The sequence below is a fragment of the Mirounga leonina genome, unplaced genomic scaffold, assembly GCF_011800145.1.
Source record: "Mirounga leonina isolate KUSES-001 unplaced genomic scaffold, KU_Mleo_1.0 Mir_168, whole genome shotgun sequence".
In the NCBI taxonomy this organism is placed as follows: Eukaryota; Metazoa; Chordata; class Mammalia; order Carnivora; family Phocidae; genus Mirounga; species Mirounga leonina.
The window spans coordinates 32,779,676-32,805,596 of record NW_023270426.1 but is presented as its reverse complement, the minus strand read 5'-3'; the positions used below and the strand labels follow the sequence as shown (position 1 = coordinate 32,805,596).

Here is a 25,921-nt window from a genome sequence, read left to right as displayed (position 1 = left end):
GCAGTTTGTATGCATCTAGGAGTATGTTCACTATTTTTAATGTGTTAATGGGATTTTCTTTATCAGTGTCTGAAAATGAAGACCAGTTACTTTGGCGTCCTGGTGTGGTTTTGGAGAGCAAAGTTAAGGAGTACCTTGTTGAGACCTCATTAAGAACTGGAAATGAAAAAATAATGGATAGGATATCTGCAGGAACACACACAAGGGACAATGAACAGGTATACTTTAACTTCTGTTGAAACAGCAGCTAACTAATCTCTTCTTGATTTTCCTTTTTTTGGGGGGGGGGGGGAACGGGGGTGGGGATCAGAGAGAATCTTAAGCAGGCTCCACGCCAGCCCAGAGCGTGACGAGGGGCTTAATCTTACAACCCTAAGATCATGATCTGAGCCGAAATCAGGAGTCAGATGCTTGACCGACTAAGCCACCTAGGCACCGTTCTTGATTTTCTTATATGTGATTCAGGTATTTCTTACGTGTGAACTGGATATCTCTCTTTCTATAGATTTTTAAAACTTGGAAAACACTGGTTAAGAAAAGTCCCAAGACCTAGTGATAACTACTCCATATTGTTTCACGTTTTCTCTTCTGGTCCTTTCTTCTCTGTGTATGCACATATCTTAATTTGAATCACTTATTTTCCTTGGCACTGAGAATTCTTTACTATCTCGTTCCTGATGACGGAATAGTCCATCCTGTAGCTGTAATATCACTTATTTAAACATTCTCTATGGTTGGACTTTAGATTTTATAATAAAGGTATTTTTTGGATTATTCTTGAACTCTGTTCAGGAAGTGTTGAAAAGTATTGCCTATTAAGATTGTATAAATTTGCTTTAGGAGCATTTGTTAAGCACTGTGTACCTATAGTTGCAGGATACTCTTGATTGTATGTGGGATGGGGCTGGAAGTATTGCCTACTAAGGGTTTTTTTTTGGATGCCCCTGGTTTTGCCTTCTGACATCATTTTGCCCCTCTCGTATACTTTTCACTCTGTATCTTTAGCCTCAATGATCCTAACTGAAATGAATATCCAGAGATAGTTGGATTCAGACTTGAATTCCCAAGTAACATACAGAAGTCATAGTAGTTGAATTTCAGAGTAGCTTTGCAGCTGTCAAAAAGAATCCCCACTGGGTTTTTGTACTGATAGTCCATTAAACTGTAAATTAATTTTGGAAGAATTAGTACCTTTAAAACATTAAACCTTCCAGTTCAAGAACATGATCTGACTCTCTGTGTATTTGACTTTTTTAATCACTCAGTGTTTTTGTTTGTTTGGACATCACATGCATCTAATTAACTTAATTTGTCAATATCTTAAATATTTATGTGTATTTAATACTTTTGTTAATGGGATCTATAATAATTATATACGGTTAATACAGAGAAATACCAATTTTTTAAAAATTTAATTTTTCTCAAGCTAGTGAAACTAGTAATTTTTCAGTTGTTTTTATCAGGCTTTCTAGTCTTAAAGTCATTATTGAATTATACCTTGGTTCCTTCCTTACCATTTATTATATCTCTTACTCCTATTACTATCTTACTGCATTAGCCATAACTCTCAGAGACTTTTGGTAGTGGTAGTGATTTGACGCCTGCTTTTGATGGGAGGTAATATATCTAAGGTTTTTACATTAAGAATAATACCAGTGCTTGGTTTGATATAGGCTGTCTTTATTATACTAAGGTAGTAATCATCCACTTACACTTATTATGGTTTTTGTCTTTTTAAAATTAGAAATGGATACTGATTTATCAGATGCTTTTTTAGCAGCTGGATTGTTTTTTAATGATTATGTTCTGATTATTAGCCTATTGATGTATTAATAGATTTACTAATATTGAGCCATCTTTGCCTTTCTTGGAAATTACTTGGGAAGGTGGATTATTAAATAACTTCCAGTTAAGTTCTCTCCACTGCTATTTAGTATATTTGTAATTCCAAACAGATTTAATGAGAAGAAATCCCAATTTTAAGAAAATGACACTCTTCATAGTAGACCATGAGACCATTATAAACCCTAGTCACTCAGGCAGGTACCCATCCTTCTATTCTAGGCCTGCTGCTGTTCCCTCTTATTAACACTCTAAAAGACAGGGAGTAGGTGATACCAAGAAATAAGACCATAGTTCTAATTTTTCCCAACTAGAAAAAAATCATCTAAAATAGGGAAATTGCCCAGCTCAGATGACCTGGCAAAAAAAAAAAAAAAAAAAAAAGGAACGATACTGGTAGATGACTTCTGAGGGGTAGAGTGAAAATGAACAAACTCCTGGGATACCAGAGTCCATCACCAGGACAGTTAAGTAGACTAAATGTTTCGGCAAGCATACCCCTAAATGTCTTGCATTTAGAGAGCATTTCAGACAGTATTTGTCAAGACTCTTACTAGTCCTGGTGTTTTTTTGTCTGTTTCTTTTAATGCTGTTGTTAAGTGTGAATTTCTGGTAATTTTTATTGGATAGGTGTTTTTTTTTTTTCTTTATCTTGTAGGCATTATATGAACTTCTCAAGTGTAACCATAATATAAAGGAAGCAATTGAAAGGTACTGCTGCAACGGAAAGGCATCTCAAGGTGAGGAACTCTTGGGATCAAGAGAGGGAAATGAAAGGGGATGCTCATTTGGGGATTAGAATAACAAAGTATTATAAAGGATGGAGCAGTCCTATTACACTTTTGTAAGATCTTTGTTCATCTTCATAGCCAATAATTTTTTCCTTTTCTTGCCCTCTATTTTTAGACGTACCAGAGATTGTTCAAATACAAATTAGTTACCCCCCTGTCACCTCCACTTTCTTGAAGAAATAGTTACAGAACAAAGCAGACCCCAGAGATGACAATATATCCAAAGTAATTAAAAAGAACGATTTTATGATTTCATTGAAAAGAAAAGTTGTTTTTTCTTTTTTTTAAACCAAACAGGAAATGAAAAGGAGATTAAAGATAAAAAACATGTATTATAATATATTCCATTGAATTTATTACAAGGAAGGTATTTTTAGTAATCATGTAATAAAATTTTTACGATACTTAGGCTTTGTTTTGTGTGTGTCGGGGAAAATGGTTAACTTTAATTTCAGTAGTTTTGTCATTATATAAATAATTGCATGCACCATAGCTTTCATTAAGTATATATAGAGTGAAATAATACTCAGTAATAGTATATAAGTGATTTGGAAAAATAGAAAAGCTGAAAACAGCACATTTAAACTTGTAGGTTGAGATAGCCTGTTGAAATGTTTTCTTATAAAAGTTGCTTTTTTGAGAAAATTATTTTTAAGCTCTCCTAATCTCAAAAACTAAATACTGGTTTTTACTTTAGTTCAAACTATGTTTTATCTTTATGGTGGACTACTCTTTTTTTTTTTTTTAAGATTTTATTTATTTATTTGACAGAGGCACAGGAGAGCAGGAACACAAGTAGGGGGAGTGGGAGAGGGAGAAGCAGGCCTCTCGCTGAGCAGGGAGCCCAATGCGGGGCTCGATCCCAGGACCCTGGGATCATGACCCGAGCTGAAGGCAGACGCTTAATGACTGAGCCACCCTGGCGACCCTGTGGTGGACTACTCTTGATGGGGACCTGGTCCCCATTGTCTTCGAATGAAGGACTTCAGGTTTCCTCTGCCCCAAACAGATTTGAGGTCACTCACATTAGCGTCTTCTGAGAAGTTAAACGGGATTTAGTCTTGAGAGCATGGGCTGTTTCTTATTCCCACTGGATTTCCAGAGTGTAGTACTCTGCAAACTGACTTTAAATACATATGTATTGATTATTTATGGTCTTTAATTAAAAGCACTATGGTTTTGATATAATATCAAAATGAGGCTTTTTTTTCTGTCATAAAGGAAATAACCTTTTTTTTAATTTGAAAAAATATATGCTCATTGTTTAAAAAAGTCAGAAAAACAATGCGTATAAATTATAGAAAAACATTACATTCTTATCCTTCCATGTAGAGGAGAAAACCCCAGTGTTTATATTTTGGTATTGTTGATTTTTAAATAAGATTGTATTGTGCTTACTTTTGGTAATCCTAACGGAAATCCCCTGCATACAGAACTGTGTGTGTGTGTGTGTGTGTGTGCACGCGCGTGTGTTTGTGAGAGAGGGATAGTTAACGGCCTTTTATAGGGGAAACATACTGAAAGTAAACTAGCAATTCATATAAAAGAGCTCTGAGGCCAATGAAGTTTCTTTAATTTCTTTAGAAGGAATGACTGCGTGGACAGAAGAAGAATGCCGGAGCTTTGAACATGCACTCATGCTTTTTGGAAAAGATTTTCATCTTATACAGAAGAATAAGGTAAGTTAGGCAGAGTAGTACAGATTGCTTAATAATGACAGTGAATAGAAGCACATAAGTTTTAAGTCACTTGGGTAGGGAAAAAAAAGGAAGAATTTGTTAATGCTTTCCTGACGTTAGCATTTCTTATATTGCTTTACACGTGACTGGGATTGGCCCCGGCCTGCTTGTGGGGTGGCTGATAGAGGACTCACCTACCTTTTGACATACGTAGTTGTTACACTGTACTCATGGAGAATGGATTGACTGTTTTCTAGGTAGTCTTACTTTTCGCCCGTTTTCCTTGACTTTGATTTCTTTCTAAGCTATTCAGATGTTTGTGGCCTCAGAAATGTTTCTCTTTAGCAGCCAGAACTGCAGTTGCTGAAAGAAGAAACATTGATACTAAAACCAACTATAAGTGTTCTAATAACATCAAATGCTGGCAAGAATGTGGAGCAACAGGAACTCTCATTCATTACTGATGGGAATGCAAAATAGTATGGCACCTTTAGAAGACAGTTTGGCATTTTCTTACAAAGCTAACCATACTCTTAACATATGATCCAATGGTTGTACTCATTGGTATTTACACAAAAGAGTTGAAAATTTATATCCACACAAAATGTTAATAGCACATTTAATCATAATTGCCAGAACTTGGAGACAAGTAAGGTGTCCTTTGAGGTGGATGGATAAATACATTGTGACACATCCAAACACTGGCATATAATTCAGTTCTAAAAGGAATGAGCTATTAAGCCACAAAAAGACATGAGGTGACCTTTAAATGCATATTGTTAAGTCAAGGAAGCCAATCTGGAAAGGTTATCTCCTGTGTGATTTCAACTATATGACATTCTGGAAAAGGCAAAACTGTGGAGACAGTAAATAGATCAGTGGTTTCAAGGTTTATCATAGAGGGAGGGATGAATAGGCACAGTACAGAGGATTTTTAGGGCAGTGGAACTATTTTGTATGATACTCTAATGGTGGATATATGTCAATATATATTTGTCATTACCTATATGATGTATAATACCTGAGTGAACCCTAATGTAAATGATGGACTTTGGGTAATAAAGATGTGTGGGTGTAGATTCATCGATTGTAACATGTACCACTGTGGTGGGAAATTGATAGTGGAGGAAGCTGTGCATATTTGGGAGCAGAAGATGGTATGTGGGAACTCTGTACTTTCTGCTCACATCAGCTGTGAACCTAAAACTGTTCTAAAAAGTAAAGTGAGTTTTTTAAAAAGTGTGTGTGAATGTGTATATTCCAATAGTTTGGAATAATTAAGTTTCATTAGAGTATGGTTTATTATTATCTTTTTTCATCCTAAAGGAACATAAGATTCTGAAGTATTTAGGTGGGTAGGTCAATATTTTATTCCTTTTTCTTTTTCATTAATAGACTTTATTTTTTAGAGTAATTTATGGTTTACAGAAAAATAGATCAGAAAGTACATAGGATTCCCATATGCCCCCTTTCCCCCATATACACAGCTTCCACTATTATTAATATTTTACATTAGTGTGATACATTTGTTATAATTAATGAACCAATATTGATATATTATTATTAACTGAAGTCCATGGTTCACTTTTTGTGTTGTATGGTTCTGACAAGTGTGTAATGATTTGTACCATTACATAGTATCATACAGAATAGTTTCACAGTCCTAAAAATGCCTTGTACTACAACCAATTCCATTCTATTCCTCTCTCCCTTCCTCCAGCCCTACCCCAACACCTGGCTTTTTACTGTCTCTATGCTTTTGCCATTTCAGAATGTCATATGGTTGGAATCATATACTATGTAGCCTTTATTGCTTCTTTGGCTAAACACCTAAATATTTCATTTTTGGGGTGCTAATGTGAATGGTATTGTATTTTTTAATACAATTGGCTTCTTTGACTTATGCATTTAAGGGTTTCTTCGTGTCATTTCATGGCTTGATAATAGTGCATGTCTTATCACATTTCTTTTTACTCCATTGTATGGATATACCAGTTTATCCATTCACCGCTTGAGGCACATCGTGGTCCCGTTCAAGTTTTGATAGTTACAAGCTGCTATAAACACCTGGTGTGAAGGTTTTTGCATGGACTTTCAGCTCCTTTGGCTAAATGCCAATGAGTGGGATTGCTGGATTCTATGGTGAGAGTATGTTTGGTTTTTTAGAAAACCTTCACAATGTCTGCTCAAGTGGCTTTACCATTTTGCATTCCCACCAGCACTGCGAGTTCCTCTTGCTCCATATCCTTCCAGCATTTGGTGTTGTCAGGGTTTTAGATTTTGGCTGTTAATAATAGTTGTGTAGTGTATCTTGTTGTTTTCATTTGCATTTCTCTGATGACATAAGATGTGGACTATCTTTTCATTTGCTTATTTGCCATCTGTGTCTCTTCTTTGTGAGGTGTCTGGTAAGGCCTTTAGCCTATTTTTTAATTGAGTGGTTTGTTGCCTTACTGTAAAGTTTTAAGTGCTCTTTACACATTTTGGATAATAGTCCTTTATCACATGTGTGTCTTGCAACTATTTTCTCCCTCTATATGGCTCTTCATTCTCCTAACAGTGTCTTTTGCAAAGTAGAAGGTTTTAATTTTAGTGAATTTCAACTAATCAGATTTTTTTTTACCGATCATGCTTTTAGTGTTACATCTAAAAAGTCATTGTCATCCCCAAAGTCATCTAGCTTTTCTCCTATGTTCTCTCCTAGGAGCTTTATAGTTTTGCATTTCACATTTATGTCTATATTCCATTTTTAGTTTATTTTTGTGAAAGTTGTTAAGATCTGTGTCTAGCTTCTTTCTCTTTCTTTTTCTTTCTTTCTTTCTTTTTTTTGTTTTTGCATACGGATGTCCAGTTGTTCTAACACCATTTGTTTAGAAGGCTATCCTTCGTTGCATCGCCTTTACTCTTTATTAAAGTTAGTTGACTGCATTTGTGTGGTTCTATTTCTGGGCTCTCCATTCTCTTGCGTTAATCTGTCTCTTTTTTTGCCAGTAGACCGCTGTCTTGACTACCATAACTTTATAGTAAGTCTTGAAGTTGGGTAGTGTCATTCCTCCAACTTTGTACTTCTCTCTCAATATTGTGTTGGCTACTCTGTTTTTTTGCCTTTCCATATAAACTTTAGAATTAGTTTGTCACTACTTACCCAGTAACTTGCTGGGATTTTGATTGGGATTGCCCTGAAGCTGTAGGTTGAGTTGGGAAGAACTGACATCTTAACAGCCATGAGTCTTCCTACCCATGAATGTGGAATATTTCTCCATTTATTTAGATCTCTGATTTCTTTAATCATGGTTTTATAGTTTTCCTCATGTATGTCTTGCATGTAGTTTGTTAGATTTGTACCTAAATATTTCATTTTTGGGTGCTAATGTGAATGGTATTGTATTTTTTAATTTCAGTATTGGTTTTTCACTGTTGGTATATAGGCAAGCAATTGACTTTTGCATATTAACCTTGTATCCTGCAACCTAGCTATAATCATTTATTAGTTCCATGAATGTTTTGCTGATTCTTGGAATTTTCTATTTAGACAATCATGTCATCTGTGAACAGAGACAGTTTTATTTCTTCCTTCTCAACTTGTATACCTTTTATTTTTTTCTTGTCTTGCTGCATTTGCTAGACCTTCCAGTAAGATGTTGAATAGTTTAGTGCCTTTTTGTATGTATGAAAACCTAGTGTTTTCTCAAAGATGAGATGAAGTATTTAATTTAATGAGTAGATAAAACATTTTTCAAGAAGTCTGGGTTGTTCAAATCAAAATAAAACATAAGTTTTGCGCAAAAATGACTTATGAAATCTATTCATTTCCTAAATAATTAAGTTCTCCCATTTACCAGACGTTTTAAGTGCTAGAGGTACATCAGTGAATAAGACAGGAAAGGTCTCTGTCCCCAGAAAGCCTGTGTTTGCCACAAAGACTTAAACTGTATGATGTTTATTGAAATGTATACTTTATTTCTTGGCTTAAAAAGCTTGTTCCTTATGTTATGAACTCATGTCATGCTCACTAATCAGGATAGAGACTCTGAAACTTCTTTATTGGATACTGATTAAGTAGTGGAGAAAGTATTTATTAGATAAGGATACAGAATTTTGTCTGTATGTCTGAACTCATACCTGTAGCTGTATATAGTTTGAGCAGCCCTAGTCTGGATGTGGAGCCACGTTGGCAAGGCTCAGATTTTATGGTTTTGTTGTTGTTTTTACCAAACTCTGTTGGAGTGGTGAACCAAACCCATGTTGAAGGAAAACACCCTGCCGTTAGGTAACAAATCATCTTAAACTGCAGATGCAGTTGCGTGCGGCTCCCTTTTCTAAGGGTTCTGCATCTCTCTTGCATTATGGAACCCTTTGATAATCTGATGAAGCTGCAGCCCTTCTCCCCAGAAAAGTATACCTGCATATAATTTTGGGATTTAATAGATGCCAGTGAATCCCATTTGTGGACCCCTCAGGGTTAAGAGGGACGCTGCTGCTGTCAGAATCACAGTGAGAGTTCAGTGAGGAAAAGTAAAGGTTGCCACTGTTTCAAGATTTTCAGTAAAGGTGTAAGATCATTTCTGGATACACATTTTATAAATGAATAGATTCTGATTTAAATAACAAACCTTGAACTTTTGAAGGTATCCTTATTATTGAAAATGTAAATGTAATGACATTTGACTATTAAATGTTCAGAATTTATAATTGGGAGGATAGAAAATAAGACCCATGGATTGAAACTACAGTGTTGTTAAAAAAAAAAAAAAAAAAAGGTGGGGCGCCCGGGTGGCTCAGTTGTTAAGCATCTGCCTTCGGCTCAGGTCATGATCCCAGGGTCCTGGGATCGAGGCCGATTGGGCTCCCTGCTCACTGGGGAGTCCGCTTCTCCCTCTACCTCTGCAGCTCCCCCTGCTTGTGTGGGTGCGCACGCGCCCTCTCTGTCAAATAAACAAAATCTTTAAAAAAAGAAGTTACTGAAAAATGGGTTGGGTCTATTGGTTTCTATTTAAAATTTTAACTTTTTTTTTTGTTAGGTGAGAACTAGAACAGTTGCTGAATGTGTAGCATTCTACTATATGTGGAAGAAATCTGAACGTTATGATTACTTTGCTCAACAGACAAGATTTGGAAAGAAACGATATAACCATCACCCTGGAGTTACGTAAGTACTGTGGGGTTGACTTTAGAGACTTCTGTTTTTAACTGTGATAGGCAGTCTTGAAGTTACTGGGGTATGTTTTTCAGGGACTATATGGATCGTTTGGTAGATGAAACAGAAGCTCTGGGTTCGACAGTAAATTCTTCAGCCTTAACTTCTAATCGACCTGAGCCTCTTCCTGATCAACAGCTGAACATTCTCAACTCTTTCACTGCCAGTGACTTGACAGGTAAAATGAGCATCTTTTTGTGTTTGTTAGCCTACGGCAAAATTGTGTCATCTTTGTTTCATGACATGGGACCACTTCCTTAAACCATTTTCCATTTCTTTTTAGCTCTGACCAACAGTGTGGCAACCGTCTGCAACCCCCCAGATGTGAATTGTTTGGATGATAGCTTTCCTCCACTGGGCAACACACCCCGTGGACAAGTCAATCATGTGCCTGTCGTAACAGAGGAGTTACTCACCCTGCCGAGCAATGGGGAAAGTGATTGTTTTAATTTATTTGAGACTGGATTTTATCACTCGGAGCTAAACCCCATGAACATATGCAGTGAAGAGTCAGAAAGACCGGCAAAGAGATTGAAAATGGGCATTGCTGTTCCTGAATCCTTTATGAATGAGGTTTCTGTAAATAATTTGGGTGTGGACTTTGAAAACCACACACATCACATCACCAGTGCCAAAATGGCCGTCTCTGTGGCTGACTTTGGCAGTCTGTCTGCCAGCGAGACCAATGGTTTCATCAGTGCCCATGCTCTGCATCAGCATGCCGCTCTTCCCTCTGAGTGACGGGAGCGGGGGGCCCAGAAGCAGTGGGTGTGCAGTACCAATAAACTTGAGGAAAGGGTCAGGTCTGCTTAGTCTTTCACTGGAAGTTTGAACCTTTTCACTATGACATCAGTGATGTCAGTATGTATAGAACTATATCTTGATTTATCAAGAGTATTTTCATTTTTCAATCCATAAATGTGGAAATGAACTATGATCAGCAGAGTTGGGAACTAAGATTGAACTCTGTGGTGCAGCTTTAAGCTCTGCTTATCTCTTCCTCATCCCCCAGTACCTCTTCTCCACTCCCTTCTTTTTCTATTCTTTTCTGTTCCCCACTGCCCTCACTCCCAGTTTTAAAACCTGTAGACAGAGGCCACCAGCTCAAAACCAGCACAGATGTTCTGAACTGAATGGAGTGGCTTCTTTTCTGTAAATTCCTTTTGCCGTAATGGATGCAGTGGAATAACAATGTTTACAGGTACCGATCCCAATCCCTGCTCAATGTAGCATTTTTTGGTTTTATTTTCTTAATTAAATAAAAGCAGGGGTAGGTTTCTTTAAACTGCACAAACATGCAAGGATTTTTTTAAAACGGAAACTTCTCTCATGTTATTCAACTAGAGCACTTCAGTTTACAAAACAGCAAGTCCATCTTTATGGAAGCCAGCACGAGGAACTGCGTGCAAATTATGAAGACGCTTGCTTGGATCCTGTTTTAAAATTCTAGACCAGGGCTACCTTACACAGAATCGGTCATTTTACTGTGGGAAGAGTTCTGTGTACCTTCGTTTATTGGCTAAAAATTTGGCATTTGAAGATGTGGTATTCAGTTGGGGTTTTGTCCACCATTGTCAAGATTATAATTGTGAAAATCATACTGGTCATTGATAATTTAGTTTATCCTGAGGCAACTGACTCACAAAGCCTAGGATGTTGCCACTCAATGGTTTACATTTTGGGACATTTCTTAAGTTGTTTGTAGCACTGCAGTTCAAAGTGTTAATATTTTGGAGGGACTTCTAGATTTTACACTTAATGCAGTAGAACCTTGAAGTATATTTAAACTTTTTTGTTTAGCTTGAACAGTTGGTGAGAAAAATGTGAGTTTCTATCTGAAATAGAATGGTACTTTACCACTTTAAGTTTTAAAAAGAGATAGACGTTCAGATGCATCTCAAACTCAGTTTTATTTTTATTCCAGACATCATGAATGAGAAGCCATTGTCCTAAGCTTTGGCCATTTTTGCTCTCTAGATATGCATCTTTAAGTTAAAAGGTGAATTCAAACAATACGTAATACAGTATTAGGGTGTAATAAGGTTTGCTTTTATAGTTCAGTTAAGACAATTTTGCTTTGGGTTTTTTTTGGGGGGGGGCACCGTCTTAATTTCCAATTTCTACTAGTTGTCTTGCTTTGCAAAAAACTTAAATGTTTGGCTGCATTGCTCATATTTGTAAGAATAAGTCGCTTCAAGGTTGTGCTGACGAGTAGATAGGTTGTAGTGACCTTAGTAGTGATGGAAAGGGAGGGTATTTATTATACAAACTGTGAACTGCAATGACATCCTTAGTTTTGGATGATGTGTATTCTTATTTTTTCTTTGCAGCGTTTTAATGAAGATTGCTTTGAAGTGTTTACGCAGTAGTATATTTACTATAAAATTTAGTTTAGCACAGTGGACAAAAGTAGTTAAATTAATAACTTAAAATCAGTCTCTAATTTATACATCTAAAGTCTAGCATTCCTGTATGCACACAGTAAATAATGGGTAGCCTGGGCTCTGTGTTGCTTTCAGATATTTTTATCCAAGTTCTCAGCTTCTTATTGCTGTGGTGTTGTGCTAAACTTTGAACCTTATTTCTTCTGTTAAAAATCAGTATACCTTTTATAATTTAGTAAGATACTGGCCATAATCTTCCATTGTTATAACTTTGATTTTCACTCTGGGTTTACAGTGGCTGGTTTGTCTAAAGTAATTTACACAAAGATGACTGAATGCTAATACCAGTTGCACTTAAATGAACATGCCCATTCTCAGTAGCTGATGCAGTAACATATTCAGTTTATCTATGCATTGCTGGGATCTTGATATAAGATGGAAACAGTGTTTCTTATCTAAAGTTTTGATTATCAGCAAGTTGAATGGACACTTTAGTTATTTAAATAAAGATTTTTGACCAAAATCCAGAAAATGATATGAGAGAAAAATAAATTCCAGCTAAATAGATTTTTAAATGTCATTCTGATTTTAGCCTCTTAGAGAGTGCTAACTAGCTGGTAACGTTTACTTTTAATTCCTTGTTAAAATGAGGCAATAATTTGCAAGATTTTTGTATATATATGTAAATTCTTCATATCTTTTTAGATCTAATTCAATATTTTCTGACTGCTTCTGCCATGTATAAATACCATTTTTGTGCATGTTTGATGTGACATTCATAAATTGTACCACTATGACTTTATCCATGTAAAATAGCTATTTATTGAATTTTCTTTTGAACGCTGGGTTTACTGGGTTGTTTTTTTCCTCCAGTTAAGCATCTTAACAGAGAATTTGTTACTGTTTATTAGAAGAATTGCGTTTGAGAGCATGAAAATTACTGATTTGCAATTTCATGAAGAAACAATAATGCCTTTATTATCAAGTGTTAAGCACAATTCTTATAACAAACTGTGATAAATTCTTTTTTTCTTTTGCCGCATTATTTTCTTATGAACAAACCAAAAATCCATGGTGAGCTGTTGCATTGTTGGCTGATGTATCTTTTATGTACAGGGAATTTGAAGAGGACAGCGGATTCATTTAGAAGTGTAACTGGTGCTGTGATTATAGCAATACTTTACTTTTGTTAGTCGTACTTCATCTTTTCCATGCTAGCTTTTTAAATGTTTAGTTTTCCTCTTGTCATGGTCAATTGCTGAATTTACTTGAAGGATGTAGAATACTGTTTAAACAATACTAAAGTGTGTACAATTAGGTCAAAGAATTGTGCAATTGTTTCCTTTTTAATTTTAAAATTGAGGGTCATAAATATTTGAGAACATCAGATCTAATAGAGCATAGTGATACCATTTAATTTAACCAAAGTCTCTAGTGAATATTTCAACTTTGAATGTAAACTAATGAATAAACCTGACCACCAAGGAGATTGTTTGCCCAGAGTTTCAAAGCACATTGCCTACAAATGGAAATTGAAATAATTTATAAAAATATTGACATTACTATGTTTTTTAAAAAGTTCTTAATTTTTTCACTAAAAGGAGGAAACTATTAGTTTTATTGTTAAATATGGTAGATATTAAAATTCCTCTTAGATGACCAGTGATTCCAGTTGTCCCAGTTTGAAATAAGTACCCTGTGAGTATGAGATTAATTAGTGACAATCACAACAAGTTTTAGTATCAGATGTTCAAGAGGAAGTTGCTATTGTTGCATTGATTTTAATATTTGTACATAAACACTGATTTTTTTGAGCATTATTTTGTATTTGTTGTACTTTAATACCTGGTGTACAGTTCCAGAAATAAAAATCTGGAAATCTTTTTTTTTCTTGGTTCGTGTGAGTATTTGTCATAATTGGATACTTATTAAATAAATCTTAAGCTATAACACATGGGTAGATACTTAACCACTTTTCAATTGGATTTTGCTATTGTAAATAAGATAGGTAAGTGACAAAGTTGGTAGATAAATTTTCTTTAAATCCTCTACAACAGATTTTCATCTGTACTAAAACAGCTGTCCCAAAGTGAGGCTTGTTACACTTTTAGTTTAATTCAGTAAATATTTATTCAATGTCTTTTATGTTTAAACACTCTTCTAGGTAACTTTGTCTTTTAGGAAGACATGTTATCTGAAATTTGATCGGATGTTATTATTTGACAGAATATATTTATGGTAAACTAGTCTTCTCCATAGTATTCATAGTTTAGTAGACTCTAGAAATACCTTTAAACCTTCATCTTTTGAAGCTGACAATCTCGTCTTAGCCTAGTTTCACAAGTTTGTCCCCATATTTCATTTGCTCTGAGCAGAGCTTTATCTAGTCCATTTTTTTTTTTTTTTTTTTGGTAAGATTTATTTATTGGGGGAGGGGCAGAAGAAGGGGGAGAGAGAATCTAGTCCATTCTTAATATGCAGTGATCAGATTGCATATAAGGTCCAGATTTTATACAAGGACACGAAGAGGATAAAATGAAAGCAAATACTCTGACTCCTCTGCTTTGGTTACTTGTCTAAAACTACATTCCTTCATGCACAGACCCCACAGAACCTTAATGTGCAGGCCTCTGTGGTGGACACATACACAGAAGTGCCTTCAGGTGGGGACAAGCACCAGCGTTTTAGCTCTAGCCAAGAGAGCAGCCTCGTACCGTGTGAGACCTGCGGAGTACTTGAGGCTTTTAGGGGAGGGAGGAGAGCCTTGTGGGAGCAGAGCTTCTCGTGACTTGTAGGCCTTACCCTTGTTGGCCATAATTGCCATCAATGATAGGCTTTGAGCTTGCTGCTTCTCTGATTTCTCAAAGAATCTGTAGGTTGGATTTTTCATTATATACACTATGTCCTCATCCCTAGGACGTATCGCTGTTTACCATTTCCCATCCAGGTAGGTGTTCTCTGATCCTTTTCCTCTGTGTGTCTGTGGAGACTCTCTGACAAAGCTGGGCACGGGCACGGGCACGGAATTTGTGGTTCTAGATCAGGAGTGCTCATGTGTTCCTAGGTTTACTACACTAGTTTACATTCATTTTCGAGAGACACACAGGCTGTTGTGTTAACTCGGTTTTGATGAGATGTTTATACAGAGGTAAGGCCTTTCTTCACGGAGTTGTTTTCTGGTATAGAACTCATAAAAGCATTTCAGGATGTCAGAAATGAAATCAGCCATTTATAAATCTAAACAGTTAATCTAGTAAGAAAGATGGTTCTGTTGTAAAATATCTATGTTACATTAAAAAAATTTTTTCGCCCTTCCAGTGCAGACCAAATCATGATACTAGGAAAGCTTTATATTCCACCACGAGCATTTTATGAGCAGGAACATATTTTATTCTTTGACTCTCCCAGGGCCCTTCACATAGTAGGTATTCCCTAAAAGCTTGAAGACATAAATTACCCTTCAGCTAATGGTGACTTTGCCCCTAGCTTTATTTTTTTGTTTGTTTTTTGTTTTTAAAAAATAACTATTTTTTATTATTAATTAAACTAATATTCACATTTGTACCAACCCCCAATCCTGGAGATGACCACACTTTTCCCAACTCCCCTTCTATGCTATCCTGGGTGGGTGCACAGGCGTCACCCTTTGTATTTTTTTGTTTTTTTGTTTTTATTCTTATGTTAATCCCCATTGCCCCTAGCTTTAAAAGAAAAACTTTTTAAGACAAAAGTTAACAGAATAAAGAAAAATCCAGATTGAGCAATTGACATTTTATCATATTTGATCTTTTTCTATATAACGTACATTTTTTTTTTCCTGAACTAGTTTTAAATTTATTTACATTGCAAGAGTTCAATCCTAAATACCTTAGCCCATCAAATACGTCCACAGGAGTAGGTATTTCTGTATTTTACTTAAGGTTCTGGGTAACAGGATCTTCTTGGTCAAGTGGTTAAGCAGATTGGCTTTTTTTTTTTTTAATAAGATTAGTTTCCCTGTTTTCCCAGGATCTTGGTGACACAAATAAAGGACAAGTGAGGCTGAGAAAAGGAATTGGATTCTGTCACAAATGTACATTTACTATCCATACATGATAAATCTGATAGAGGAAAAGGAAAGTGTAATGGGAATTTTAAGGGCTGGCAGTTGGGGATTGTAAATTTCAGTAGGCTGGTGGGGCAAGGTGACAGAGGGAGGGAATGAACCATGTGACTCTCTGGGGGAAGACCTCAGCATGCACAGAGAACTAGAACAGAAGCCTGAATTGCGAGTGTGCCCAGCAGGTTCCAGGAGTGGTTAGGAGGCAGATTCGCCTGGGGTAGAATAAGCAGGAGATGAGAGGTAGTGAGTGGGGCGCCTGGGTGGCTCAGTTGTTAAGCGTCTGCCTTCGGATCAGGTCATGATCCTGGAGTCCCGGGATCGAGTCCTGCATTGAATCCCGCATTGGGCTCCCTGCTCGGTGGGGAGTCTACTTCTCCCTCTGACCCTCACCCCACTTGTGTTCTCTTCCTCTCAAATAAATAAATAAAACATCTTTAAAAAAAAAGGTAGTGAGTGGCTCTATCATATATGTGAAGCACTTGGGCATTTCTTCCACTGTATGAGGAGTAATAAGAGGGTTTTGAGCAGAGGCGGGTCAAGATCTGAGTTACATTTACAAGAACCCTTCTTGGTGATCCATTCTGTAAAGGCAGCAGGAGTGGAAACAGGTAAGGCAATTAGGAGACTACTGAAATTGCAATAAATGAAGTGAGAAAAGCTGTTAATGTAGCAGTTTAGGTGGTTAAAATCTGGCTATAGAGGTTCCACATTAGGATTTGAGGAGTCCAATAAATAACACCCTCCTCTCCATCCAAGTTTGGAACTGAGAATTAGATGCAGGAGTCAGGTTGATGGAGATCAAAGTAAGTATTATGAGTGAAACTCTTTGGGAAAGGTGGCTTCAGAGCTGTGGCCAGGTCAGCTCACTAATACTCCACCTCTGAATAGACTCACTGTCATTGGCTGGGCAGGCAGCCCACAGAGAAGGAACTAGAGGGGTCTGGGCCATGGGTGCCTAGTTCTTCTCCAAAGAGAATCTCATGAAATCACTCTTCCTCCAACAGATGGAGAGAGAGGCCAGGAGCATCACTAATGTCAGCACTCCCCACTGAAATAAGAGAATGGGAATCCGTGTCTTTCCCACCACCACTATCTTTTATTTCCATGCTAAAACCATCTCTCTCACTCTTTTAAACTTTGTGTATGTGTGTGAATGTTCAAGTAAGAGTAAATTCCAATTCCCCCTTACCTAGCTAAAACAATCCTTAAATCACACACACACACACACACACACACAATTCATGACAACACAACATATTTTTTGCTTTAGTTTATTACATAAAAATACAGTTTTTACAGAAGTTTGTACAAATCAACAGTGCAAGAAATGATGATGGCTTGGCTGGAATTTTATAAACCACCACAGAGATATACAAAATAAAAGAACATTTGAAATTTTAAGTTCAGGCAGTAGGTTTTAATTTAATAAGCTACTGTATATTTAGGGGAAAGCCAATTAAGATCGGAATTGTATGACAATTTGAAATTGTAATGAAGCAAAGAGCTTTTATCATAAAAACAGTATCAATAAAAACAAAAAATTCCCACTCCAATTAGGCCTCAAAATATTTGTTGTATAGGTAGAACTCAGAGATATGATGAACAAAAAACATTTAGAATGAACTCAATAGCAGAAAACCTAATTTCTAGTTCATAGTTAGCTGACAATTGTATAGTAGTTTGAGAAAAGCTCTTCTCCTTGTTTGATGTCCCTGAGCGCTACAAGAATGACACATCGAAGTGGGCTGAAAACAAAAAGAAAAATATAGAAAATGTGTAAGTATTAACAGATCCAAGCTCATTTTTTAATATAACCAATATAGATTTTATAGACACAATTTTACTCAAATTTCTTACTACTGTCCTAGTTACTTGCCTTCTATGAGGAAATAGCTCTTATCCCTGATGGAGTTATTTTATTATTTATTTATTTATTTATTTTCCCTGATGAGGTAAAGTACATTATGTCTATTCCATATCATTTAAAAAGAGCACAAATCAGTTAACTTTATACAACTGACGAGTTCTTCTGAATATGTTGTTTTTATGTTCAGGCTCCCAAAACTGGTATCACAAAAAGCATTTTAAAATGACATTTATTATAGCTTAACATTTTAAAATTAATTTGTATCTTTGGATTCTGCAAAGCTGGAAACATTACTTAAAATTAATTGGAATTTTGGGGCACCTGGGTGGCTCAGTCGGTTAAATGCATCTGACCCTTGATTTCTGCTCAGGTCTTAATCTCTGGGTTGTCAGTTCGAGCCCCGTGTTGGACTCCACACTGGGCATGGAGCCTGCTTATGATTCTCTCTCTCCCTCTCCCCATCCTCTATCTCTCTTTCTCTCCCTCTCAAAAAAAAGAAAAAAATTGGAATTAAAAAAAATACTTTTATGGACACTGTAAGACATATGTAACCTTCAATGTTCCTACTCAGTTAACGTTTCCTATACTTGAACAGTAACGACACTATACTCCAGAGTATACGGCTAAAAACCCCCAACTGTTAGCTATAGGAACACACATGAATAGAGACAGAGAAGTTCTCAAGTTTTAAGTAAAGAAAACAGTCTAAGTTTTAAATCTCATTCATCTTAAAAGGACGATTTAATGGGGCCCATACAAAGTACAGTTTGCTAGTAACTGTCCTAACATAATGATTATACCTTCTTATAGCCCTGCTGATAAAGAACTCTACAGAAGTACTTTTATGTAGAAATTGTTACTTGAATACTTTCAGTAGACTTTCCACTTAATGAGCAGAAAATAAACCTTACATTACAAATATGTATCTTCTGAATATTTACCTTGTTTTCATTGTTAAGTTTCCAAGCCTAATAGTGAAATAGGCAAAAGAACTAATAGTGTAATTTGGCCTTTTTTGTTCAACTGGGTACTCTCAAGTGAAATGAAGAACATGATCCTTAAAATGATTAAAGTAAAAATGTATTTGAAGATTTTGTAAGGAGAAAAATAACAGAATCACTTGAAAAAAATTTTAAGGTTGATTCTTTTAAGTACCACACAGAATAAAAATGGGTAATAAGAAGCAGAATGAGCTAGGTTAATGGAAAATTTTAAATTTCAAATAAGCCTACATTAACACATTCAGGTATGATGAAAATCAAAATTTAAGTCATAATTTTTCACTAAAAAAATTACCCAAGTTGTGTTTTTTTTAAAGGTTTACTTATTTATTTGAGAAAGAGAGAGAGGCCCGGGAGCTGGGGGAGGAGCAGAGGGGGGAGGGAGAGGGACAAGCAGACTCCTCGCCGAGCAGCTGAGCGTGAAGCCCCACACAGGGCTCGATCCCAGGACCCTGAGATCATGACCTGAGCCAAAACCAAGAGTCGGTAACTGACTGAACCACTCGGGCACCCTAGAAAATATGTGTTTTTTTAAGTACAGCATAAGACAGGAGAGAGGAAAAAAAACGAACCTTTGTTTGTCACAGCTGTATGCAATGTTCGGAAGATATTGCTTCAGCTCTACAGGAAAAATTGCAGGCACGTCAAATTCCTGATAGCAGACATTAGCTGCTCTGTCTAGGAATAAGTATATAATTTTTAGTAACAGTCATTTTATAAGGTCGTGGAAAACAGTACTGAATTACGTCACTTGATGTGTAGTTTTCTAAATTAGAAGAACATGCTCAAATAATCACTATTATGTTCCAGGCATTACTAGATTATATATATATATAATATATGTATTTTATTATTTACTTTTTGAAAAATTTATTTTAGAGAGCGCACATGTGTGAGTGGGGGGAGGGGCAGAGGGAGAGAATCTCAAGCGGACTGCCTGCCTAGCTCAGAGCCCAGCTCAGGGTTCGACTTGGGGCTCGATATCACAACCCTGAGATCATGACCTGAGCTGAAATCAGGAGTCGGATGCTCAACGGACTGACCACCCAGGTGCCCCTATTATTAACAGAGGCTCAGAAAGGTTAAAGGTTAAGTAGAAGAGTCAGGTTTCAAGTTCACAACTCCCTAACACCAAAACCTATGCTAAATGTAGCCAGATCAAATTTAAACTTTTGGGCAAGTCAAGCCCTATGGGAAGGTAAGTGACTCAGGCACACAGCAACAGAAAGGGGATACCAGCCTAGTTTAACCTATTAGGCTCTACCGAGGCACTGACAGAATGGTTTCTAAGTTAACTATTTAAAAAATGCTAAAATAGGGGCGCCTGGGTGGCTCAGTCGGTTAAGCGGCTGCTTTCGGCTCAGGTCATGATCCCAGGGTCCTGGGATTGAGCCGTGCATCGGGCTCCCTGCTCGGTGGGAAGCCTGCTTCTCCCTCTCCCACTCCCCCTGCTTGTGTTCCCTCTCTCGCTGTCTCTCTGTCAAATAAATAAATAAAATCTTTAAAAAAAAAAAAATGCTAAAATAATGATGATCAGAAGAGCAGTTATCAATTGCCTATATTTATTGCAAAACCAGAAGAAAAACACTAAGTTATTCAACTAATGTGTATCACTACTTCCCCAGGTTCTTTGATATCTGCTCCCACAATGTTATAGTTTACTTATGGGCTTTGAATAGCTGAGATGTTAAATTTAACTGCCTCTCGCACTCAGTCATAGGGCAAAAGAGGAAAATTACCACTGTTGTATTTATATCTTGTTTCACAGACCCATGATGCCAACTTACCATTTGAACAATTGTTGACATACTGTCCTACAGCCAGTGGATTACAAATTTCTGATGTTAGCCATGTACTATCACTCATTTTGAAAGGACCAAGTCGATCCCTTCCATTGCAAGATCTGAAACAGGTGAAAGAATTAGCTAAGGGATTATTCTTTTATATCTTACAATAAAATCCAAGAGTACAAAATTAACCCTAGAACTGACAAGTCCAGTTTCTCTTTAAAAAAGTTTTTTTTTCTTAAAGAAGTTTTATCTAGTCAATAGGGCAACTGAGTGGCTACTTAGCAACTGCTTAAACAGATTTTTATTGAAAATAAAAAGGCTAGTGGTCATAAACATTTTGCTGTGGTCCTCTATTAAATTTGAACATGGGCACTAACTTACCTGTATACAACTTTTGATATTCCTTTGTCATTTCCATCAATGAGTACCCCATCCAAGCATCTAAAAATAAATGGATTTCCAATGGATTGGAAAAAGATTGGCTCATACTTCTGATATACTGTACCTATTATACAATAAGATAAAGACACAGCAACATGTAAAAATCATAAACATCATAAGGACCTTTCTCTGGAACATATATATAACATGAAAGAAATTTAATTTCTCTACCTTTTTTCTAATATTTCACCTCCAGTCTAGATTATCACATTCTCTTTGGCTACTTTCCTCCTTTGAAGAGTGCTCAATAGTAAGGAGCGGAGGACCAACTTGTTCACACAGCAAAATAAAATGTGACTATCTTGGTTAATTAAAATGTGAACACCACATTTGAGGTTCAGTTTTACAAAGTTGCGGGGTTTTTTTGTTTTGGTTTGGTTTTGCTTTTTAAAGTAGGCTGTGATTTGACATCTATTAAAAAGCCTTTTAAGAAATGTATTTTGTTAATAACCGATAAAATAATGCAGACAGAATGGGAATAAATGAGTCTGACATTCAGGTTGTTTCTCCTTTCACTGGCAATGGACTAAAGGACAAAATAAATATTTGCTGGGCCTGTCCTATGTTCCAGGCATGCTATTTTATGAAATTTGTTTCAGTATTCATTTGTTGCTGGCTTGTTCTATTTAGTCTTTACAGAGTTAGGTTAGTTGTGTAGGAGAAAACCAACTTTCTTGCTTAAGGATGTAAAATTAGAAAATAGCAGAATGACTTTTTGAAAATATAGGTCTGACTTAAACATTCACACATTTTTGTACTACACCAAATAATATCATTAGTTTAACAAATAACATATTCTCCTGAACATTCTAGTCAATGACCTTTTTGCAAAGAAGCTGCTTTACTTTCAAAGTGTAGAAATGGCAGGAAGGTCTTTGTCCAGTGATTTATGGGTTTAAATTCTGTCTTTCCTGTTTTAACCCATACTATTTTTACCTTTAGTTACCAATTATGTAAGCCAACTGACTTATTCTCTAGTGCTTTCCAAGTAATTAATCTTATCAAAGTAGGCCATACTATAGTCCACATTTAAACATTAACTACAAAAATTTCCTTAAAAGTGCATTTATCCCAACAAATACTCAAGGATGCTTTCTAACACATAAAATAATTTATGGTTAATTTCCAAATCAGGATTTAAAAATCTGTGGAAATCTGAGTTTCCAATTCAACCCCTTACTCGAAGGATTACAGGACCATGTATTTACTTGAACTTATATTAGTCGATAAATAGGAAACTCTTGGCAAAGCACTAACTGTGCCATTACCAGGATACATAGATACAACCGCGCCTTTTGGTACCAATCCTCTGGTAACGAAGACACCTTTTCCCGCAGAAATCAATGAGCTAGTTGCTTGGGCAACACTGAAACCCAATGTCTTATAAAGAATTTCTTCTGGTTTAAAGGTATTTTGCTGTTCATGTCTGTATTCAAGCGGTTTCACCCTTGGATGTTGAACTGACAGTAGGTCGTGATATTTTGATTTAACAGTTTCTGGAAGCATAGTCAAGATATCTGATTGCTTATTGAAATCATTTATGAATAGAGCCTGGAAAACTTTCAGTAATGTTCCTAGGACATCTTCATCTGAGATAACTTTGTCTTTGGATTCCTCTGGAACATATCGGAGGGTCCTGAAAACAGGAAAAGTTTCTGTTCACTACCCTTCAACTGACAAAAGCCAGGCTTCATGCCTTCTGAGTCACTGGCCTTAATGATGATTATTCTCCCGTGTCTGAATACGATGAAACTAAGACGTTCAGAAAAGAGTTGTTTGGGGGTAGTTCTAGTGACCTAACTCCGGACAATACCTACCCATGTTAACAATAGCCAACATTTGTGAAAGCTCTAAGTGTACCAAATGCTGTTGGGTCCTTACATTCACTATCTCCTTTTTGCAGACAGGGAAACTGAGGCTTGGAGATGTTGGGGAGCTTGCCCAACATCCTAAAGCTGTTAAGTGGGAGAGCCATAAGCCGTTTGAAACAGAGCTAGTATTTTCCCACTACATACAGAGCCATTATGTGAACATCACGTAAGAATCCTCATATTGGAATGGCTCTTTTTATAGGTGTGTAATTTCAAAGACAAATTTAACATTATACACTTTGTCACATTCTCTCCAGGGAGTACCTACTTCTTTAATGGCTGCATCATTTTTATTTGCATAATGGTATTTTTTTAATTCTTAACAAGAAGAAAGCAATTCCCGCCTCACAATTCTATAGTAAGGATGGCCCTGAGTTCATTTTTCCGCCGAATGAAACTTTGGAAAAGCTCTCTGGTTATTAACTGGCTTTCAGTGGCGCTAGTGTGCCCATTTCAGCGAGCATTACGCGAACTTCTTCCAGATCACTAGCACGCCACTTACTAGAGCCGGCAACGACACTGACTCCCCGGCCACCCACGCAGCTAGGTCCCGGTCTTCAGGCAAAGACTATTCTAAACCCAACACGCCCACGTGCTTTCAGTGGCATTTTGCTCCTTTTTATGCGTCAGTCCAAGCTGCTATCCTCACAGCCAGGCTGGGCTGCTTTCACCAGATAAACCTCGGTTTGGCTTCTCTAAGGAATTTCAAGCTCCTAACTATGCCCTAGCGGAGAGAAGACCACGCACTCTCACGCCCTAAGAGCTTTGTTCTTTTTCAAAAGCCTCTTCTTTTTTGCCGGGACAGAAGCCCGGGTCAGCACCGACCTCCAAAAGAGAACACGCGCCTCCGCCCGCGGGCAACGCCCGCCTCGCAAGTCTGGCAGCGCGGGGTACCATGGGAGATTAGGCCACAGGCCCCACCCTCCTAAGGCCCCCCGCCCTCGTCAGTATCCCAGCTCTCTTCGGACTCCACCAACCTCGGCCTCGCCCACTTCGGGCCCCGCCCCCTTCGGGTTCCACCCACCGCGGGCCCGCCCGCCTCGGGCCCCCGGGCCGCCAGAAGCTCCGCCCGCCTGAAGCTCGGTCCGCTCGAAGCTCCGCTCGCCGGAGGCTCCGCCCACCGAGGGCCCTCTCGCCTCCGATCCAGCGGCCCGGGTGGCGTCGTGGGGCTGAAAGAAGGTGGCCCTGCTCTGCCGGTCTCGCCCTCTCACCTCGGGTTGTGGTTTAGGTTCAGCGCGATCCAAGGAACGAAGCGGTACTTGTAACGGCGCCATCGCTGCCACAGGCCCCGCAGCAGGCGGCCGAGCATGGCTGTCCCGCGGCGCTGTGACGAAGGCAGCGCGGGAGAGGTGGGTCGCGGTCTCGGGCCCGCCCCGGCCCGGGGAGGAGCGGAGGCCACGCCGTCCCGCCCCTCCTCGCTCTCCGCCTTCAGTTCGGTGCTCCGGGGCCCTGGTACTCCGCTGGAGCCTGTTGCCGGCGGCGTCCGTGCTGCTCCCTTTTGACCCCAGCTGGCTGAATCAGAGGTGCGTAGAGCTGGGGGAAGCCCTGTCTTCCCCTTTACTTTCTCCATTCGCTCGTGTATTTACACCCACACCCGCTTAGGACAAGTTTAGACCCCGCTTAGTTCCAGTGGATGCAAACTACAAGGACCTTGCAAGTATCTTCACATCCCTAAGTGTTTATTAAGAAATGTGTTGGTGCCATTTCCTCAGGCCGGAGACTGCTCTCCGCTTCTTTTCCTGAGAGTGAAGGTGAAATCCTAACCAAAAGTCTAAAGAAAACAGGTGGGACCTAGTGAAAATTCAGGTAAAGGCAGGTGGCTTTAGGACTAATTTGTTCAATTCCAAAAAGGAATACAAGGAGAGAAAGAATATCTGCCAAAGTCTCTATTTCACTCTAATATAATACAGGATGTTGGTAAACAATTGGCATCCTGCAGATTTACCTGATATGCTAAATGGGGTCAAATCAGTCCCAGGATGTATTAATAAATGGCATTCAAAGAAAGTGATTTTATGGTCTCTAAACTTAAAAGGCACAAAAGAACTAGTAAAATATTTACCTATAATAATATACTTTAAAAAAAGTTTTTATATATATTTCCAGTGTTTTTAAAATTTTTATCATGTAGTGTAATCATCTTTGTTGTCCATCCAGTACAAGGGACCACTTTGCGTAGACCCTATTTATTATTGATTGATGTATAATGACTTATATTAGTTTTACATGTGCAACATAATGATTCTATATTTGTATATATTGCAGAATGATCACCACAATGAATCTATTTAACATTGGTCACCATACATAGTTACATTTTTTTTTTCTTGTGATGAGGACTTCTAAGATCTACTCTTTTAGCAACTTTCATATATACAGTATTGTTACCTATAGTCACCACACTATACATTACATCCCCAGATCTTACTTATCTTATAACCAACCCCTACCCTCCAGCCCCTGGCAACCTTTGGCAACCATCAATCTGTTCTCTATGAGCTTGTTTTATTTTGTTTTGTTTTTTAGATTCCACATATAAATGAAATCATACGGTATTTGCCTTTCTCTGTCTTCTTTCCCTTAGCATGATACCCTCAGGGTTCATCTTTGTTGTCTCAAATGGCAAGGTTTCCTTTTTAATGACTGAGTAATATTCCCTTGTATGTGTCTATATGTGTGTGTGTGTGTGTGTGTATACATATATACACACCATGATTTCTTTATCCATTCATCCATTGATGGACACTTCAGTGGTTTCCATGTTGTGCCTGTTGTAAATAGTGTTGCAGTGAACATAGGGGTGCATATATCTTTTCTAGTAAGTGTTCTCATTTTCTTTGGATAAATACCCAGCTGTAGAATTCCTGGATCATATAGTAGGTCTGTTTTTAATTTTTTTAGAAGATTTTATTTATTTATTTGTCAGAGAGTGAGAGAGCAAGAGAGCACGCAAGCA

At 37.6% G+C, this 25,921-nt stretch overlaps 2 protein-coding genes across 8 annotated transcripts in view; one reads left to right on the top strand and one right to left on the bottom strand.

Annotated features, from left to right (window-relative positions):
* Window positions 1–12,426, top strand: part of MIER3 (MIER family member 3) — a 38,574-nt gene extending 26,148 nt beyond the window's left edge. For 3 of the 5 annotated variants that reach the window (XM_035014454.1, XM_035014456.1, XM_035014458.1), the window contains exons 8-13: window positions 67–218; window positions 2,501–2,582; window positions 4,218–4,312; window positions 9,334–9,461; window positions 9,545–9,687; window positions 9,793–12,426. In XM_035014454.1, coding sequence (XP_034870345.1) covers window positions 67–218; window positions 2,501–2,582; window positions 4,218–4,312; window positions 9,334–9,461; window positions 9,545–9,687; window positions 9,793–10,250 — 1,058 coding nt within the window. In that variant the 3' untranslated portion in view covers window positions 10,251–12,426. The remainder of the gene's footprint in view (window positions 1–66; window positions 219–2,500; window positions 2,583–4,217; window positions 4,313–9,333; window positions 9,462–9,544; window positions 9,688–9,792) is intronic. The other 2 variants (XM_035014455.1, XM_035014457.1) reach the window with 1 other exon arrangement.
* Window positions 12,427–17,250: 4,824 nt separating this feature from the next.
* Window positions 17,251–24,304, bottom strand: SETD9 (SET domain containing 9). Of its 3 annotated transcripts, none has more exons than XM_035014451.1 (6): window positions 24,177–24,304; window positions 22,303–22,730; window positions 21,035–21,158; window positions 20,651–20,766; window positions 19,436–19,541; window positions 17,251–17,740 (listed from the first exon to the last, which is right to left on the bottom strand). In XM_035014451.1, the coding sequence occupies exons 1-6, from the start codon at window positions 24,272–24,274 to the stop codon at window positions 17,653–17,655; spliced, it is 960 nt and encodes a 319-aa protein (XP_034870342.1). In that variant the 5' UTR covers window positions 24,275–24,304; the 3' UTR covers window positions 17,251–17,652. The 3 variants fall into 3 exon arrangements, with proteins under 3 accessions (XP_034870342.1, XP_034870343.1, XP_034870344.1); XM_035014452.1 differs by having other exon boundaries at window positions 22,363–22,730; XM_035014453.1 differs by lacking the exon at window positions 19,436–19,541.
* Between the last annotated feature and the right edge of the window lie 1,617 nt (window positions 24,305–25,921).